The sequence below is a fragment of the Mustela nigripes genome, chromosome 6 (genome assembly GCF_022355385.1).
Source record: "Mustela nigripes isolate SB6536 chromosome 6, MUSNIG.SB6536, whole genome shotgun sequence".
Lineage (NCBI taxonomy): Eukaryota > Metazoa > Chordata > Mammalia > Carnivora > Mustelidae > Mustela > Mustela nigripes.
In genome coordinates this window covers 38068788-38087502 of record NC_081562.1, presented here as the reverse complement: position 1 = coordinate 38087502, position 18715 = coordinate 38068788, and the positions used below count along the sequence as shown (strand labels likewise).

At 34.9% G+C, this 18715-nt stretch overlaps 1 protein-coding gene across 1 annotated transcript in view; it reads left to right on the top strand.

The window, feature by feature from the left end:
* PTPRQ (protein tyrosine phosphatase receptor type Q) overlaps positions 1–18715 on the top strand; it is a 193453-nt gene that overhangs the window by 71930 nt on the left and 102808 nt on the right. The window contains exon 25 of the mRNA XM_059402405.1: positions 995–1264. Within this exon, the coding sequence (XP_059258388.1) occupies positions 995–1264 (270 nt within the window). The remainder of the gene's footprint in view (positions 1–994; positions 1265–18715) is intronic.

Sequence of the window (18715 nt, the reverse complement as noted above, 5' to 3'; positions counted from 1 at the left end):
CTAGTACTGTTGTTGCAGCAATTCTCTGCCTTTAGTGCCCCGGGTTCTTGGTCATGCCGCTTCGAAGAATGAAAAGGTAGATGGGACAGAGAGTGGTGAGCTCCAAAACAAAGTTTATTGAGCAAGAGAGTATAAAGCTCCCAGAGAGCGAGGGGACCTGAGAGAGTTGCTGTCAGAGTTTCTAAGTTTAGGGGGTTTTATGAGCTCTTTTGCAGAACTATCTTCAGCAAGCAGGGTGTGCTGAGTCACGCCAACCAGGGCTTTGATCACGTATAGGTCTACCTATTAGGTTAATGTCCAACTGCTGATGGTCTTGTTTGGTTGACATCTGGGGCTTATGTCTTAACTGCCCCTTGCTCATGACATATACTTTGTAGTTATTTGTCTTATTTTAGGATGTTTTGCAGAAGTCACTTCTTCAAATGCTGCAAAGCAGAATGTCAGTCTGGTCCTGTTTTAGCTGCAAAACCGGATGTTAGTGCTGGTTTGTCTTAGCTGTTCTGACTCTTTATTTTCCTGTTGGGGACCCTGGCTCTGACTGCCTGTCCAACTATCTCCTAACAGTCTTAGGTCCAGAGGTGTCACATCATGGAGGTACCTACATTTATGTTTTCCATAAAAAAGTTTCCATTAAAAAAGTATTACTAAGACTACTCCTTTCCAGTTAAGAGATAAGGAGAACAGGCTTCAACCACTGCCTGAGCTTGAGGCTGTACAGTTAGTTGCTTCTCAGGATTCGAGGATGATTTCTGCTTGGGCCTAGGAAAATATTCAGTGATTGGCTCAGTATTGTAAGTATTAACATAATAGCATAGAAAAGGAGCTAATTGCCATTTGATTCAGTCTACGTTAAGAACTTAGCCTACATTGCAAGGCTGATATGTTAAATTTTTATTTGGTCTCAACTCCTAAACATGATTTTGTGTAGCAATGATGTAAGGGAATCATTTACTACATGTGGATAAATTTTAACTTTGGACATTTATCTTTTAAGTTCCAGAAGCTGTACAGAACATACAGTGTGTGGCAACTAGCTGGCAGTCAGCTTTAGTGACATGGGATCCACCCAGAAAGGCAAATGGAATAGTTACACATTATATGGTAACAGTTGAAAGGAATTCTACAGAAGTCTCTCCCCAAGAGCACATGTATACTTTCGTGAAACTTCTTGCCAATACCTCTTACATCTTTAAAATAAGAGCGTCAACCTCAGCTGGTGAAGGTGATGAAAAAACATGCACCGTCAGCACCCTTCCTGAAGCAGGTAACTACTTTGAAACTTGTAACTGATCTGAAACAGATAATTTACCTCACACCTGAAACAAGTAACTCTTTGTGGCCTGGGTCAGATATTTTTCAATACCATTTGTAATCTTTTTTTTTTCTTTCAAGTTTTTATTTGAATTCTATTTAACAGACAATGTAGTATTAGTTTCAGATATAGAATTTAGTGATTCATCATTTATATACAACACCTAATTGTGCTCATCACAATTGCCCGTCTTATTCCCCATCACATATTTAGCCCATCCCCCCACCTACCTCCCTTCCAGCAACCTTCAGTTTTTCTCTCTAATTTTTCTCTCTCTGTTTTTTGGTTTGCCTCTTTCTCTCTCTTTTTTTTTTTCCTCCTTTAGTCATCTGTTTTGTTCCTTAATTTTCACATATGAGTGAATTCACGTGGTATTTGTCTTTGTACCACATTTATCTGAATACACAAAAGACATATTTAAAAATTATAACACATACATTTTTATGACACGTGTTACCTGAGCACTAGCTGTGTAGTACATTGACCCCTCTCCACAACATTGGGAGATTAAAAGGAGGAAAAAAGAGAGAAAATCTACTCTACTGTGTTTCCACAAATATCTATTTCTTACTATCCAAACTCTGAACTTATTGAGTTATGCTTTCTCATAATTTAAAATATGGAATAAACATGTAAACATTTAAAAAAAACATGTAAACATTTTGATATTTATGTTTTACTTAATTGATTTTATGGAATTCTAGATGCTTCCCTGAATTCCATAGCTGATGGTGTCAAACTCTCATTCATCTATTTGTTTTTGTATATACCAGCCCTTATCTTATATATTATCTGAATAAAAACATCCAGTTCACTAAGCTCTAGTCCACAAAGAAGAAAACTCTTGCCTTCCCAGCACTGGTCTGATCTATGTCATAATCTCCTTCATCCTTTTACCTTCTCCAGTATTGTACCTGCTCATATACATGTAAGTCTGATACCTTCCTGATAATTACTTTCCTGGAAGTTCCAACAGGGACTGTGGTTAATGGCATAATTGTTTACTTCTAGCACATTTGAATCTATTATCTTGGTAGCATATTGTAATTCCTTACTCCTTTTGAAATCAGCATCACCCAATTTTACTCCATTTCTCTATCCTTGAGGCGGTAAACCGTAGAACTTTGAGACATGGTGTGCCTTCTCTCTGGTTTCAGCATCCTGATCAGCATCCTTTCCTTTTCATTCTTCCAATGCAACACTTCTTTAGACTTCAGTGTTCTTACTGTTCAGCTGGAATGGATGCTTTTCAGCAACGCCGCCTCTTACTCTTGATATCTCAAACCATGCCACTGTGACTCATCCTCCAGGGGTTTCCCAACGCTGAGAGGACTCCACTGTTTGTTTTCACTAGATGCTGGCTGAAGAATAGTGCTATAAAAAAACAGAAATGGTTTACCTGTTTCAGCTATAAATTCACCTTTTCTAACTCTCCTAGTTGCTCCATAATCTTCTACATACCCTTTGTTCATACTCTTTCAATTTTCCATAGCAGAATTATTCTCTCATTTTGAACATAATCTACCCATATTATCATCTATATTTGATGTGGTTATTCATTTTACTATATTGTGATACTGACTTAACCTCCTTCAAAATTTGCCCATATCTTCATTTATGCTCTCCAGATAGCCTCTCAGGGGTATCACTGACTTCCTCATTTCAGAAATCTGTTTCAATATCATATCTCCTCTAGAACATTACTTCATCAATTTAATATACCTTCTCCTGCATTTTTTCCCACCTCTCTCTCTCACATACACACACACAAATACATACCCACATAAATTATTAGAAAATTTCAGCTAAGGAACTGGTTGGCATATCAGCCGTAAATATTTTCACATGGAATTTATACTACATGAATTCTTCTCTTCCCTACTTTTCTATGCCTGTACTTTATAATCATTTTGACACCAAGCCTCATATTTATATGTGATTCTTACTCCCATCTTTCCTGAATAAAATCAGATCTTATCAGTTCAGTCTCTGCCTTGGTTCTGCACTCTGCTCCTTCTTCTCCAACTTGTCTGCCCCATTTTGCATCATAGTCTCATTGCTTCCTGTAATAATACCCTAAGGTAGCCTTACTACACACACTCATCCAGCCTGCTCATCAGTCTTCTCTTCCTACGCTCTTACATTGATTGAATTGTCTCTCATACACAGTTTAGAGCATTTATGTGTTGGCAGTTAAAGTTTATTATCTGAGGGTGAAAGTTAAACATATAGATTTGAGGCATAGAGTTAAGAATGAAAGTCACAAGATGTAGGAGATGGTCCAGAATACTCCAAAGGTTTTACTTATTCTTATTGTCTAGAAAACGCATCCTGGGGGTACCTGGATGACTCAGTTGTTAAGGTCTGCCTTTGGCTCAGGTCATGATCTCAGGGAGCTAGGATCAAGCCCCGCATCAGGCTCCCTGTTCAGCAGAAAGCCTGCCTCTCCCTCTCCCACTCCCCCTGCTTGTGTTCCTTCTCTTGCTCTCTGTCAAATAAATAAAATAAAAAAAAAGAAAGAAATAAAAGAAAAGAAAGAAAGAAAATTCATCCCAGAATTTATCAACAATTCGAATCTGACTTCTGTCTAGCTTTTCATTTTTATGTCCCTCCACTGCTTTTCCTCATCTAGCTGATGTCTCTAGCCAAACTTCATTTTTCAGTATATAGACTTGAAGTATTCAATTCAAAGAACATTTATTAACTTCTCGCTACTTGCTATGGGCTAATAATTGATTAGACTCTCTCTTTTTAAACATATCCAACACTTTCTCATGATCAAATTGTTTTGCTTCCTGTAGCTATATTGTCCTTTTCCTTTTCTAGGTCACACAAAACTCTATTCATTCTTAAAAGTCCAATTTAAGTGTGTGTGTGTGTGTGTGTGTGTGTGTGTGTGTGTGTGTTTTAAATTCTTCAATGACATGCCAAGCTTTAAAGCCACAGGCTTCACTCCTGACTTGCTGAATCACATCTTCAGGAGTTGAGGCCCAAGAACCTGTTAAGCATCTCTTTAGGTGATCTGATGGCTAAATCTGGGGAAGTACTGGAGTAGATTACTCATGAACTTTGATGGTTGGTGCTATGTAGCAGTGAGGACAGGGAGTGTCAAAGAGGTTCAAAAAAGAGTGATAGGTAGTTGCCTAGTACGTGGGCAGCAGACCATTGCTATGTAGAATCTGGAAGAAGGAAATATGTGCAAATCCAAGCAGATGGTCTAGTACTAGGTACAGTGGTCTTGATCATTGGACAGGAACTGAGTCTCAGAGAAGTGGAAAAAAGGATAATAATTCCGAGATAAATGAGAGGTTCAAGACTGAAAATGAGGCCAAAGACTCATTATTGAGTCCACTGGTACTCAGGGTGACTGCTTCATCACAAGAACAAAGAGAAGTTCAGTTAGTAGAACTGAGACATGTAATCAAAATAGTAAGTAACCTGCATTGGATAAAGAGACACCTGAATGCAAGATATAGGTCTTTCTAAAAAATATATATATTTGAATTTGATCTTAACTCAGGGTTAGAAGACTACATGAGTGAAAGCTGAAGGGAATCTAAGTCAATGAATTAGGCAGATATTAGATATATGGTACTGTGTGTGATGTACTCACTCACTACTGAAGACAAATTCTTTTCAAAGTTTGTATTCCGAACTCCCTGCATCTGAATGTATATCCCTGAGACCCTACTCCAGATCTAAGGAGTCAGAATTTGGAAAATAAGACTCACAACAAGTCTGCATTTAAATAAGATATGTGGGTAGAACAATGCTGAAATTAGACATGCACTCTATTCCATTGTAAAATTTTTGCTTGCAGGGCCTATGTCTAGTTTGTCTTTATTTTACTCACAGTTTCTAGCACATACCCTGGGAATTATAGGTACTCACATGTTTGTAGAAGAATGAAATGGATTGTTTTGTTATGAAATTTATCATTTTCCATAAGGGTTTTTATCCCATTGCAGAATATTATTTCTAGGGGAACCTGAGTGGTTCAGATGGTTAAGCATCTGCCTTTGGCTCAAATGTTGATCCCAGGGTCCTGGGATTGAGACCCACATGGGGCTCCCTGCTCCGTAGGAAGGCTTCTTCTTCCTCTCCCTCTACTGCTACCCCTGCTTGTGCGCTCTCTCTCTGTCAAATAAATAATTTAAAAATATTCTTTCTACATTTTCACCAGGCAAAATTACAGATATTTTCTCCCATGCAAATGTAGAAGTATTTTTAATTAAGGAGAGTCATTCACATGAAACATAAGTATTAATTGGTACTTCAAAGATAGTTAAGTAATTTTTTCATCTTTAAATTAAGTTTCAGATCTAGGATGTAATTATATTTCTGATTACAATATTTGTTAGGTAAATACTTTGCTTTTATCTGAGTTCACATGAATTGTTTGTTGATTAGACAGTTAGAACTGGAGATTCATTGTTCAGAATGGAAACAGTTTTATAGCTGTGGCAAAATTCTAATTTATAGTGGTCTAAGATTGGTCATGGTGTATAGTCAGCTCTGAGTCACTGACTCTGTACTTATTTTTGACATAAAGTAAAATCAAATTTAGCTCACTCTCTCACTGCCTGGTGTCTGACCTTAACATTCCTTCCAGGGATTATTGGGTATTTTTCTCAGTGTAAACTTGGGCGTATCTGGGCACAGTTAAACATGCATCATGACGACTAAATTTATGAGAAGATTAGTGTTTGGCGTCTAAGCTGGTTCCATTGTCACAGTTAAGCATGTTGGAATAGGGCAAATATAGATTATGGTCCCATACCTTGGTACTTTAAACAGTATTTTATATCAAAATATATCATATGTACCAATAAAAATATTACAGCAAGTTCATGTGTAACCAGAACTGAAGTTTTAGAATCTCATATTAGATCAAAATACATGTACTTACTCATATTATTTTCAAATCTTTGTAAATGTGACTTAATATTGAGGTTTTTTTTATTTTTTATTTTTTATAAACATATATTTTTATCCCCAGGGGTACAGGTCTGTGAATCACCAGGTTTAGACACTTCACAGCACTCACCAAAGCACATTAATATTGAGTTTTTAAGACTTTTTTTTTTCCCTTGGAAGATAATTTTACAGTTTGGATTTATTCAAAGCTCTTCCAAGTTCAATAATTTAATATCAAGAGAGAAGAATTATCTACATCCCTTGGATGACCAAAACTCAATGGAGGGAAAGTAAAATACACATTTGTGGTTTTTAGGAGTGTTCTTTTCAGCAATGATTTCTTCATTCATTTTTGTCCAACAGAAGATATCAGGTACATAGGAACCCACTGGAAGTCTACTGAGCTAGCAAATATAAATATAAATATATTTAATTTAATTTTATTTCTTTTCAGTCTTCCATAATTCATTGTTTATGTACCACACCAATGCTCCATGCAATATGTGCCCTTCTTAATACTCACCACCAGCCTCACCCAATCCCCCACTCCCTCCTCTCCAAAACCCTCGGTTTGTTTCACAGAGTCCACCATCTCTCATGGTTTGTTTCCCCCTCCAATTTCCCCCATCGCACTTCTCTCCATCTCCCAATTTCCTCTGTGTTATTCCTTATGCTCCACAAGTAAGTGAAACCCTATGATAACTGACTCTCTCTGCTTGACTTATTTCACTCAACATGATCGCTTCCAGTCCTGTCCATGTTGATACAAAAGTTGGGTATTCATCCTTTCTGATGGAGGCACAATACTCCATTGTATTTATGGAGCATATCTTCTTTATCCATTCATCCGTTGAAGGACATCTTAGTTCCTTCCACAGTTTAGCAACTGTGGCCATTGCTGCTATGAACATTGGGGTACAGGTGGCCATTCTTTTCACTACATCTGTATCTTTTTTGTGAATACTCAGTAGTGCAATTGCAGGATCATAGGGTAGCTCAACTTTTAATTTCTTAAGGGATCTCCACTCTGTTTTCCAAAGTGGCTACACTAAGTTGCATTCTCACCAGCAGTGTAAGAGGGTTCCCCTTTCTCCACATCCTCTCCAACACATGTTGTTTACTGTCTTGTTAATTTTGGCCATTCTAATGGGTGTTAAGTAAGGTAGTATCTCAATGTGTTTTTGCTTTGAATCTTCCCGATGGCTAATGATGATGAACATTTTTTTATGTGTCTGTTAACCATTTGTATGTCTTTGGAGAAGTGTCTGTTCATGTCTTCTGCCCATTTTTTGATGTGATTACCTGTTTTGTGTGTGAGTTTGAGGAGTTCTTTATAGATCGTGGATATCAGCCCCTTGTCTGTAGTGTTATTTATGAATTTCTTCTTTCATTCTGTGGGTCTCCTCTTTGTTTTGTTGACTGTTTTCTTTGAGCTAGCAAATATATTAATGGAACAGTATGATTGAATTGGAATGTGTTCAATTTCCTTGTTTTTCTTTTTTCTTCTACTGTTGATTATTTGAAAAAAACATATATGGCATTAAAAAATGCATATATTTTTGCATTTAAGTATATAATATATATAATATATGTAACTTATTATACATATTAAAATTATATATAATGTTCATAATATATATTTTAATAAATTATCTATATTAATATCTATTTTACTCGCAACCCTCTTTTGCAAAGTACTGACTGCAGTTCCCCTGAGAATTATTTAAGAAATATTTATCTGTCATGCATTTTATTTGCATCCCTATTCTGTGGACCTCTCTGAGCAGTGCAGAGATTACTGGGCAAACTGTCATTACAACTAAATTTGGTTTTCATTTACCAGGTTTTTAAAAATATAAAATATTTATATCACTTACAAGAATGCATACCATTCTCAAATACCATTTAATAGACTGAATGTTTCTCAGGGTTGCAAACTAATGCAGTAATTCAAAAGTTCACTTTTTCCTTTGTCTGCATCCCACTGACATTGTTCTCCTTATCCATCACCTTAGTTGAGATGAGAAGTCAAGCATGTAGGAAAATTGAATGCTCCTATTTGTTCTTAAGCAAGTGAATTGACACATTCTACTTACTAGTCAGTAATTGCTGAAAGCATAAAAACCATTATAGTTGCCTGTCACAGATCAGAAAGAAATAGCTATTAGCATTGCTACTCTAATTGAAATTCAAGTGTTTTACAAAATATCCCTCATACGGACTTAAGTATTAAATATAATCCTTCTCTTAAGAGTGAATATCAGGTCTGAAGTAACTTTTATAATTGTAGTGTGGAAATTTGACCAATAAATACTTATTTAATACTTACTATTTTCAGGCTCTGTGTTTAGGGTTCAAGATCCAAGTGTGTATCCCAAATAGCACCAGTGATCCCTGCTGTGTGCTTCCAAATAATGCCACCATTATTGTAAAGACATTTCTATAAAGCAATTAAATATGAAACTATATTAATAGTTAATAGTTGTGTGGATTGAAGATTAAATCAAATAGGAAATAGATTTTATTGAAAGCGACATTGAAGATTAGAAATAGATTTTACTGAAAGCTGTATTGAAGAAATGGAATATAAATTAGATGTTGCTCATTGGTAGGTTCAGCATTTCTTTGTATAAAAAGCTTAGATTCAGTAACCTAATGGGAAATGATATGGTCTTGAAACTTGAATTTCATAGGCAGTTATACTAGTGTTTACTTAGATAATCTGATACAGATCAATAAAAGAGCCAAGTTTTTGAAATGCCCTTTTTTGTTGTTCCTCAATATGCCTTGAGAAAATGTCATATTACATGTCAAAGAACATTCTTCATTTTATTTGAGCTATATGAATGGTAGAGAGAATTAAAGATTGTGGGTATGCTAAGGCACTCATGGTAAGCCATCCTGTGGCACCATCACTATTCATGAAGAGTGAGATTAAAAAAGAGAAGGAAGTAAATATGAATTCTAAGATACACAGTGAGATAAAGGAATGGGATCAGGCTGAAGAGTGCTTTTGTGGCTCAGTTGGTTAAGCTTCTGCCTTCGGCTCCTGTCATGATCCCAGGGTCCTAGGATAGAGCCTTGCATGCGGCTCCCTGCTCTGTGGGAGCCTGCTTCCTCCTCTCCTCCCAGCTCAGGCTCTCTCTCCCTATCTCAATAACTATCTCTGCCTTTCTCTCAAATAAATAAGACCTTTAAAAAAAACGCAGGGGTGGGCGGGCAGGCTCAGGTGGAAACCTGACTAGAGTGGGATGCATTGTATTGGAAAGAGTGTAGGAGGGGAGGTTGAATCACTTAAGTGGGCCTTATTTTGCTCTTAGTTTTGCATATTTGTAGCAGAAGTTTGAATATAATATCATGGAAAAAAATGAGAACTCTGCTAAATTTAAAATAGGAAGCAACATAAGTAACTCTAAAAATAGTGATTGTTTTTTGACCATTGTCCTAAAAGACTGCAGTAATTTTGAGAAGAATTTGTTCATTACATAGTTACTGAGCACCCCCCCACCCCCGCCGCCAAGTCACAAAGAATAAAATCCACAGTCATTTCAGTGGCCCAGAGGGTCCATTTTTAACCCACCATGTTCTTCCTCGAGTTATGTATTGTCTCCTCCTTTATCTTTTGAAAATTTATCCTCAAATGTCACCTCTTTAAAGAGGATCTGATTTATTTATAATTGAACCTCCTCCCAGCTAAAATTTTCTGTCCTCTTTATCTGCTTTACTTTTCTGTATTGTATATGGCATTGTCTATAGGTCTGTCCTCATTATAATACACATTCTGTGAGGATAGGGATTTTTCTCTGTGTAGTTTACAGCTATTTCCAATGTCCAGAAATGTGTCTGGAATTCAGTGATACTCAATAAATACATTATGAAGATTGAATGAATCAACCAATCAATCAGTACACAGTCCTAGAAAAGTGATAAGCACACAGTAAACACTTAATATGTATACTTTGGGAGCCTTAAATAAAAACTTACGGTTATAAAATTATTTTTAGACAATTATATGGCAAACTAAGAAAGGTATGTCTTCTGGAATATATTTTTTAAATTCAACTTTATTTTGACATAGTTGTAGATTCATATGCAGTTATAAGAAGTAAAATTTAAAATAAACAAAAGTTAAAATTAACAAACTCCTAGCAATCCTGGCAAAGAAAAAGAAGACGCAACTTACCAGTATTTAGGAATGAAGCTACTATAGACATTACTAACATCAAAAAGATAATAAGGAAATAATACCAACAGCTTCACACACAAGAATTTTATACCTTAGGTGAAATAAACTCTGTGTTAAAAAAACCACAGTTTCCACAGCTCACCTAGTATGTGAATAGCCCTATAATTATCAAGGCCATTATATGCATATGATTTCCTGTGACCCACTCTGGTAGGGAAAGGGAGGGCACCTCTCCATTCCTGGCAGTTGGGGGTAGGAATCGGAGTTCCCCCCTCGCCCTCTGCTGACACCCCAGGGAAGAATGCTGAGTGGGCACGGGAAAGAGGGCTGCCCACTAGCCTCTACTGAGGAGGCCTCCTGGCCCTAGCTGAGAGGGATAGGAGTTCCTCATTATGCTCCACATGGGTTCTCCACTGACATGGGGGAGGGGTCTTGTTACTTCTGGTAAGAGTAGAAGTTCTAGCTTCTTATTCTGTCGACTCCAACTTCACCCTATCAAAAATGGTTGGCGTGCCTTAATACCTAGGGCAGGAGACTAGGTTCCCCATTTGACGTTTGCTGTATGTGAGCAGGTGGAGCCACAGTTTTCTTCTGTGGTTTTGGGTAGAGCTATTACTGTCTAAAAGTTTTTGTCTCACTAAGCTACATGGTTTTTTGCCTAGAGAAAGCAGGCTTTTATTGGGACTTTCTTGGCCTCAGCTAGTTGGCTTTTCCAGATTGCTGGCCTCAGGGATGTATAAGGCAAAAAGAAAATGCAGAGAACTCACCACTGTGCTGTTTCTTGGGTCCTGATTTCCCTAGTTCCTCTGCCTTCTCTCCACCTTTGAGTGTCTTCACTTTATATTTAATTTAAATATTTAAATATAAATATCTAAATATTTATATTAATGTCCATGGTTTTAGTTGCAGATAGTGGAAGGAGTAACGAGAATACATCTACTCTAGCGTCTCCAAAGCAGAAGTTCATATGGGGATATATTTAATGGTTCTAAGTAAGCATCTTTGCTGTAAGCATTTTCACCACAATCAGATCATTTCCACTCTGTAAGGCAATTTCACTGAAAAAGATAAAAATAACGGGCTGACAGTTTGATTTGATGGTTCATTTCATCAGCTGGTTGACAGTTTGGTTTCATTTCTCTATTGTTACAGTTCTCCCATTTTTATATGATAAAAATCTTAGCCAGTTCCCATGGTGGTCTGTAGAATGGCACAGAGTTTTGAACCCACACTTCCCATAGAACTTTGGAACATCCTTCAGTGGGCATGTGACAAAATGCCAAGAACCAATAACGGTGTGGAAGGTTTTCACAATGAAAGACAAAGCTCACTTACAAAAATGCATTCCAGTATTTGGAAACTGATATATCCTTTAGTGAAGGAAGAAACTTTAGGGAAAAAAAATGAGATACTGTACATGAAGATAAATCAACAAACAAAAGCCTATGTGATACAATGGATGAAAAACTTTTCTGATGACAAGTGCTTAGGTACACTCCAAAAAATAAAATCCATTATTTTTGCAGTACTGCCACGAATCGACACTATACATTTTTAATGTATTCAGATATTTAGTATTTTGCAATAAAATCTTTCAAATTCTATCATCCATTTTTAATGTTCCATTATGTCCTTTTTAATGAATATCCCTCTTTAATTTTTCATGATTTTTTCATTTATGGCAGAGTTGTCTTCCAGTCAATTAGTTATGTAGCAAAGATGCTTCCAGCAAAAATACTCCCAGCAAAAATTCTAAACATGTTTAGTATCATGCATGGTGCCCTTTTTATCCACCTACTCAAGATGCTGTTATTTAATACATATGAAGTAGTATGCTAGGGACTATGGGAAGACTATGATGAAACAAATTTATTTCTTGTGCTTTTAAAATTTAGAATTATATAATTTTATATCTTCGTTGGACTTCAGAGATAACCTCATTCAGTCATTTCATTTGGCAGACGTGGGAAATGAAGCGCACAGGTTAAGCGTCTGTTCAGTGAGCTATAACTAATTATTAGCAGAACCACCACTGATCCAGAACTCTTTCTTCTTATTTACCCTTACCTTAAAAATTCAATGAATCATTGTATTTATTGAAATTAGAATTGTTTTCTTCCATTATTTCACAATATCTGAACAAAATTCTTATGGGGTGAGGAGATTGAAGTCCATTATATGAATTTCCTCATTAATTTGTGCCGATATATTTATGATAAAACTATATACAGACTTTTGCCCAAATACGGATTTAAAATGAAGGAAAACTCAATTTCTATCATCAGATATGTGCTTACCTTTAACCCAAAAGTACTATAATACTAAAAATACTATGTAAAATACTGCAGCTATTCTGTGAATTTTTAGAGTTCCTAAACATGTATCACATTTTTTTTTTTTTTTTATCCTGGATTCATTCCAAAGGTGTGATGTTTGGCTTTGTGAGATTGTCTTAGGTGTCAAATTATAAATTATAAATTTAAAACTCCTTTTAACAGTAATTCCATTTGTAAAAAATGAATAGGAGTCACTCTGCATGATTCTCCTTGACCCCACGGATGCTCTAATACCTTTCACTAAGCACACTCCCGGCATTACTCCTTTCCTCATCCCAGCTCCAGCTAAAGACAGCTGTTCTTCAAGCAGCATTTTTATTAACTTATTTAAGAACTGGGGCGTATCTTATTACCCTATTTTCCATTCCTGTCCTATGCAGCTGTAGCTGGTACTTTTCATAACAGCTTCTACATATCAACCTCCTCCCCCATTTCACTCTATTTTTTTTCCTTTTTCTCTTTTACTTTCTTTTTTAAGTAAATTAAGGATGTGTATGTGTGCATGCAAGAGCCTTCTTTCTTTATCTCTAGTAACCCTATTACTTGAAAGCTTCAGGAATGTGCCTGTTGTTTCGGTGAGATTATAAGCGTCAGGGGAAACGATTTATGAACGGTGTAAAAATTCTGAAATGTGAAATAAATGACTTTTACTGATAGCAAAATTTCATTAACAATGCTACATTTAAATTCAATTTTAATAAAACAGTGCAATATGAATATAAAGAAAAAGCTTTGAACAAATTGTTATTTTGAACCTCCCCTTAATGAACTTCAAATATTACAAGTTTCGTGGTGTGTAAGAAAATAACTTTTGGTTAGGAAACTATTTTATAAAATAAGGCATGCATAAATAGCAGCCACCATGTGATTAAACACTTCCAAAATTCAAGTAAAGAAATAATGATTCTTAGTATATTAATGTTATCATTATAATTTGAATTTTCACCACCCAGTATTCTTTGCACCCTCAAATCACCCATTAGTTCTGCGTCTGGTTACCTTATTATGAAAAATTATTACCTTAAAAACAATTTGCAACAAATGTTAGAAAGATAATAACTGTTATTCCTTATGTATAACAATAATAAAATCTATACCAATTAAAAGATACATTAAAACTCAGTAGCCTAATTTTCTGGTTTGTTGGTAATTAAATTAGCCTGCTTTAGAAAGGATTTTTTTTTTTAAAAACCAAGATCTTGTTTGTGATTTTTTAAAACACAACTACATTAATATTTGTTATATAAGAAAAGTCTAACATTTTTAAAGTTTAGACTTAAAATTTAAAACTAACTTTATATTTAGAATATCATGACAGAGAAATGGTTAATTGTATAAGACATGATCCTTGAAAGCTGGATAGAATGCTATTCTCACAAGTACTAGTAGGAACTTTGCTTGAAGATTGAACAATTGCCAGAAGATAGTTGAAGTTGAAAGTGTTCATTGATTACTTGAACTAATCTGTAAGGCTTCTCTAGTATGGATATATGAAAAATACAACAAAGCTCCTTATTTTATCCCACTACCAGGTAGATTTATAAAACATTAACTATAAAGTATCAATGTCTAGTATTTTTTTTTTAAGATTTTATTTATTTATTTGACAGAGAGAGATCACAAGTAGGTAGAGAGGCAGGCAGAGAGAGAGGGAAGCAGGCTCCCCGCTGAGCAGAGAGCCCGACGCAGGGCTCAGTCCCAGGACCCTGGGATCATAACCTGAGCCAAAGGCAGAGGCTTTAACCCACTGAGTCACCCAGGTACCCCTAATGTTTAGTATTTTAAATTTCTGTAGAGATGTAATATGTAACTTATTTTAGATATTACTGCTATACTTGTATGGGAAAGCTTTTTCCTTTTCATGTTTTTATGTTTTCTTTTTTATGTTTTTTACATATGGGAAATTATTTTATACAAAATGAAATGCACCAAAGTTAAGCAAGCAGTTCAGTGGTTTTCCATATATGTGTACCCCCCATGTAACACCATTTTACAACATATAGAACATTTCCATCTCCCACAGAAAATTCCCTTGGACACCCACTCTCAAAGGCAACCACTGTCCTGATTTCAATCAGCAAAAGTTACTTTCAGTTGTTCTTGAGCTGTATGTATTCTCTCATTTCTGGTCTGTTTCTTCAAACTTAATTGTGAAACCCATATTCTTGAGGGTTTTACTAATTTGTTCTTTTTTACTGTTAAATATTTTTCCATTATATGACTATTCCATTACTTGTGTGTCTCTTTTTCTGGTCATGTAGGTTGTTCTAAACTAAGTGTTATGAATAAAAGCATTACAGATATTTGTGTTTAAATCTTTTCTTGTGGAATTTCTGGGTCATAGTCTAGATATGTGTTTGTATTCAAGAAACTGGCAGTTTTCTAAAATGGTGGTACTATCTTAAATACATACCTAACAGTAATATGTGAGAGTTCTAATTCTCAGTACCAGCAGAATTTGGTCTTCATAATTTCAGACATTCTACTTCATGTTAAGAATTTCTATCTTGCTGTAAGTTTTATTTTCATATCAGTGATGATTAATGATGCTAAATCCTCTTACTATGAGTTTGACTTTTTTAGATTTCAGACCTATCTATACCTTTCTGAATCTGGCTTATTTCACTTAACAAAATGATTTTAAACCTCTCTTCTTTTCAAATATAATCATAGTGATGTCTCCTTCTGATAATTTTATATCAAAAATTTTAGTTTTTTACTTCCAGATAAAAATATTTTCTAATTTCCTTTGCAATTTATTCTTTGTGCCATGGTTACATAAAAATATGTTTGATTTCTGATTATTTGGCACTTTTCCGGATATTCTCATGTCATCAACTTTAATTTATTGCCATTATTGTCAGAGAATTTATCTTTAAGACTTTATCTTTAAAAAATTGTGGAGAAATTTTCTATCACTCTGCATATGATTTATCTTGTTGAATATTCTTCCATGCGCACTTGAAAATAATGTATATTCCTCAGTTGTTGGCCATAATGTTCTCTGTATTAATTCATTGTGTTTGCACATGTTTTGCAAATCTATATCCTTACCATATTTTAGCCTAATTATTCTATCAATTATTGAGAAGGGAATGTTAAAATATACCATGATGATTGTGGATTTGTCTGTTTCTTCTTTCAGTTCTGTAAATATTTGGTTCATGTACTTCAGAGTTTGTTCTTTTTAAAATATATACATATTTATGATTGTTATAATTCCTTAATTGACCCTTTAATCATTATAACTGTCACTTTTATCTTTGGGAATACTCCTTATGTTAAAAGTTATTTTGTTTGATATTAATATTGGCACATGTTCTTTAGTTTATTGTTTGCATCATACATCTTTTTCTAACCTTACTTTTGAATTATTTGTATCATATTTAAACTATGTGCATAGTGACAGCAAAGTATGCTTCTTGTGGACAGCATATAATTGGACCATTTATTTTTATTTTGACTGACATTCTCTGCTTTTTAATTTTTATTTTTTTACTATACAAGAATTTTTTTTAATTTAAATTCAATTAGCCAAGGTATAGTACATCATTTTTTTTTATATAATGTTCAATGATTCATCAGTTCAGTATAACATCAATCTCTGCTTTTTAAGTGGAGCATTTAATCTATTTATATTTAAAGTCATTATTAATTTTGTTGAGTTTAGTTCTACTGTTTACTATTTTTTTTCTCTTTGTCTTATCTCTTTTATAGTTCCTCCCTTCTTTCTTGCCTTCTTTTGGGCTAATTGAATAGTTTCAGCTTTCTATTTTAATTCTTCTGTTGTATTTTTGGCTGTACTTCTTTGTCTTATTAATATTTAGTGGTTGCTCAAGGGGATTATAATAGGATTATTTGGGTTGTTATAGCTAATTAATATCATACAACTTCACATAAAATAAATGGAGTTGCAGGAGCATCTGGGTGGCTCAGTAGGTTAAGCATCCAACTCTTAAATTTGGCTCAAGTCATGACCTCAGGGTTGTGAGGTCAAGCCCCATGTTGGACTCTGCACTGGGTGTGGAGCCTGCTTAAGAATCTCTCTCTCCCTCAGCCCCACCTTCTCCCATCCCCCCACTCCATGGAGTTGCAAAAGTTCAATGTTTTTTGCCATACTTTATGTTATTCATGTCGTGCATTTGATATCCATATAAATAATTTACATATATGTACATTGTAAACCCCACAATTTATTTTTACTTCCGTAAATCTACCAGTAGATTTAAATAAATTTAGAAAAGACTGCTTATCTTTTCTATGTAATTACTGTTTTTGGTGTTCTTTATTACAGTGTCATTTCACCCAATGTCACACATCTAGTGTCCTTTCCCTTTAACATTGTTAAGACTTTGTTCTCTAGTGCAGGTTTGCTCACAACAAATTCTCTCAGATATTATTTACTTAAAATGGAATTATTTTAGATAATTCCAGATATAAAATTCTGAAAAGGTAGTTTCTCCCCACCCTCTCCCTAAGTATTTTTCTCTTTGAAGATGTCATTCTTTTGTCTGTGGTACATGTAATTTTTTCTGGCACTTTTCAAGATCCTTTTTCTTTATATTTTCTTTAAGGCAGTTTGTCAGTGATATGGCTAGTGTACTTTGTTGCACTTGTTTTGCTAAGGGTCCATTTAGCTTTTTGTATTGGTAAATTAATATTTTTCTGAAATTTTTGGCCATTATTTTTTCAAGTATTTCTCTTCCCTCCTCTATCCAATTTTGAGACTCCATATGAAACTCCCAGTTTCATATGCCATTCTTTGAATGACTGAGGTTTTATTAAACGTTTTTTACCTTTTTTCCTATGTTCTTCAAAGTGGAGTTTTGTTGATGTTTTATGAAGTTTATTGACTTATCTTCTCCTATTTTTACACTGGTGTTAAATAAATCCAGTTCAGGTGTACTTTTAAGTTCTAGAGTTTTTATTTAGTTTAGTGTTTCCTTAAATCTATTCCTCTCCTGAGATTTCCTATTTGGTTTCTAATTATGATTGTATTTTCTGTTAAGTCAAATAAAATATTTATATTGTTTGAAATTCATTTTCTTCTAATTCCTACACCTGAGTTATTCTGTGATCTTTTTCTATTGAGCACTTTTTCCTCCTCTGAGTTACATTTTCCTGTCACTAGAAATTTTCCTGCTTACCCAGTAATCTTTGAACTTATATTGGACATTGATGGTGATGTTTTGCAGAAGCTCTGGATTTTGCTATCTTGTTCTGAAGAGTGTTGGTTTTTATTCTACCAGACTATTAAATTACTGAATAACAATTTTGTGAATGTGTGGTTTTGATTTCTCCATTATTTACAGAGGAAATTCCTTAATCCTGGGATATAGAGTAAAGTTAAATGTATGGGCCATTTTAGGATTTTGTATGAGGCCTATGCTATTTACCAATCCCTCACTTTGGTGGAATTGAAACTCCAAGTTCTGTCTTCTCTGCACTGGGAAGCAACTAAACTTTCTACTCAGTTTTGCATCCCTTTCTTTCCACCATGTTCCTCAGTGTGTCCTTTATACATGAACGATTAAGAGATTAGCCAAGGATTTCAGAGGAGTTTAGACCCAGAATTTAGGTCTAACCCCTCTTTGGCTCCCTCTTTTTCCAACTAACTATTTTGGCAGTTTCATATGCCATTCCCTACACCTCAAGCCAAAAGCCATTTATATGCTTCTTTGTTTCCTCCACAGTGCGTAGTTATTATCTGCAGAATTAATCTGATACGAACTATTGCTGTACCATCAGAACAGATCCTCAAACTTCCTGTGTTTGGGCAGTAGAATGTTTTGATATTTTGCTGCTTCTGCAAAATTATTTTTTGTATGATTTTGACAATTCTAGTCATACTGAACACTTTTATGTAAAAATAGCCTTACTGAATATTTTGTGATAAGCACGCAGAGGGGAGGTTTACATTGCAATAATACACACGACTCTAAAATAAACAGTATATATTTTTGT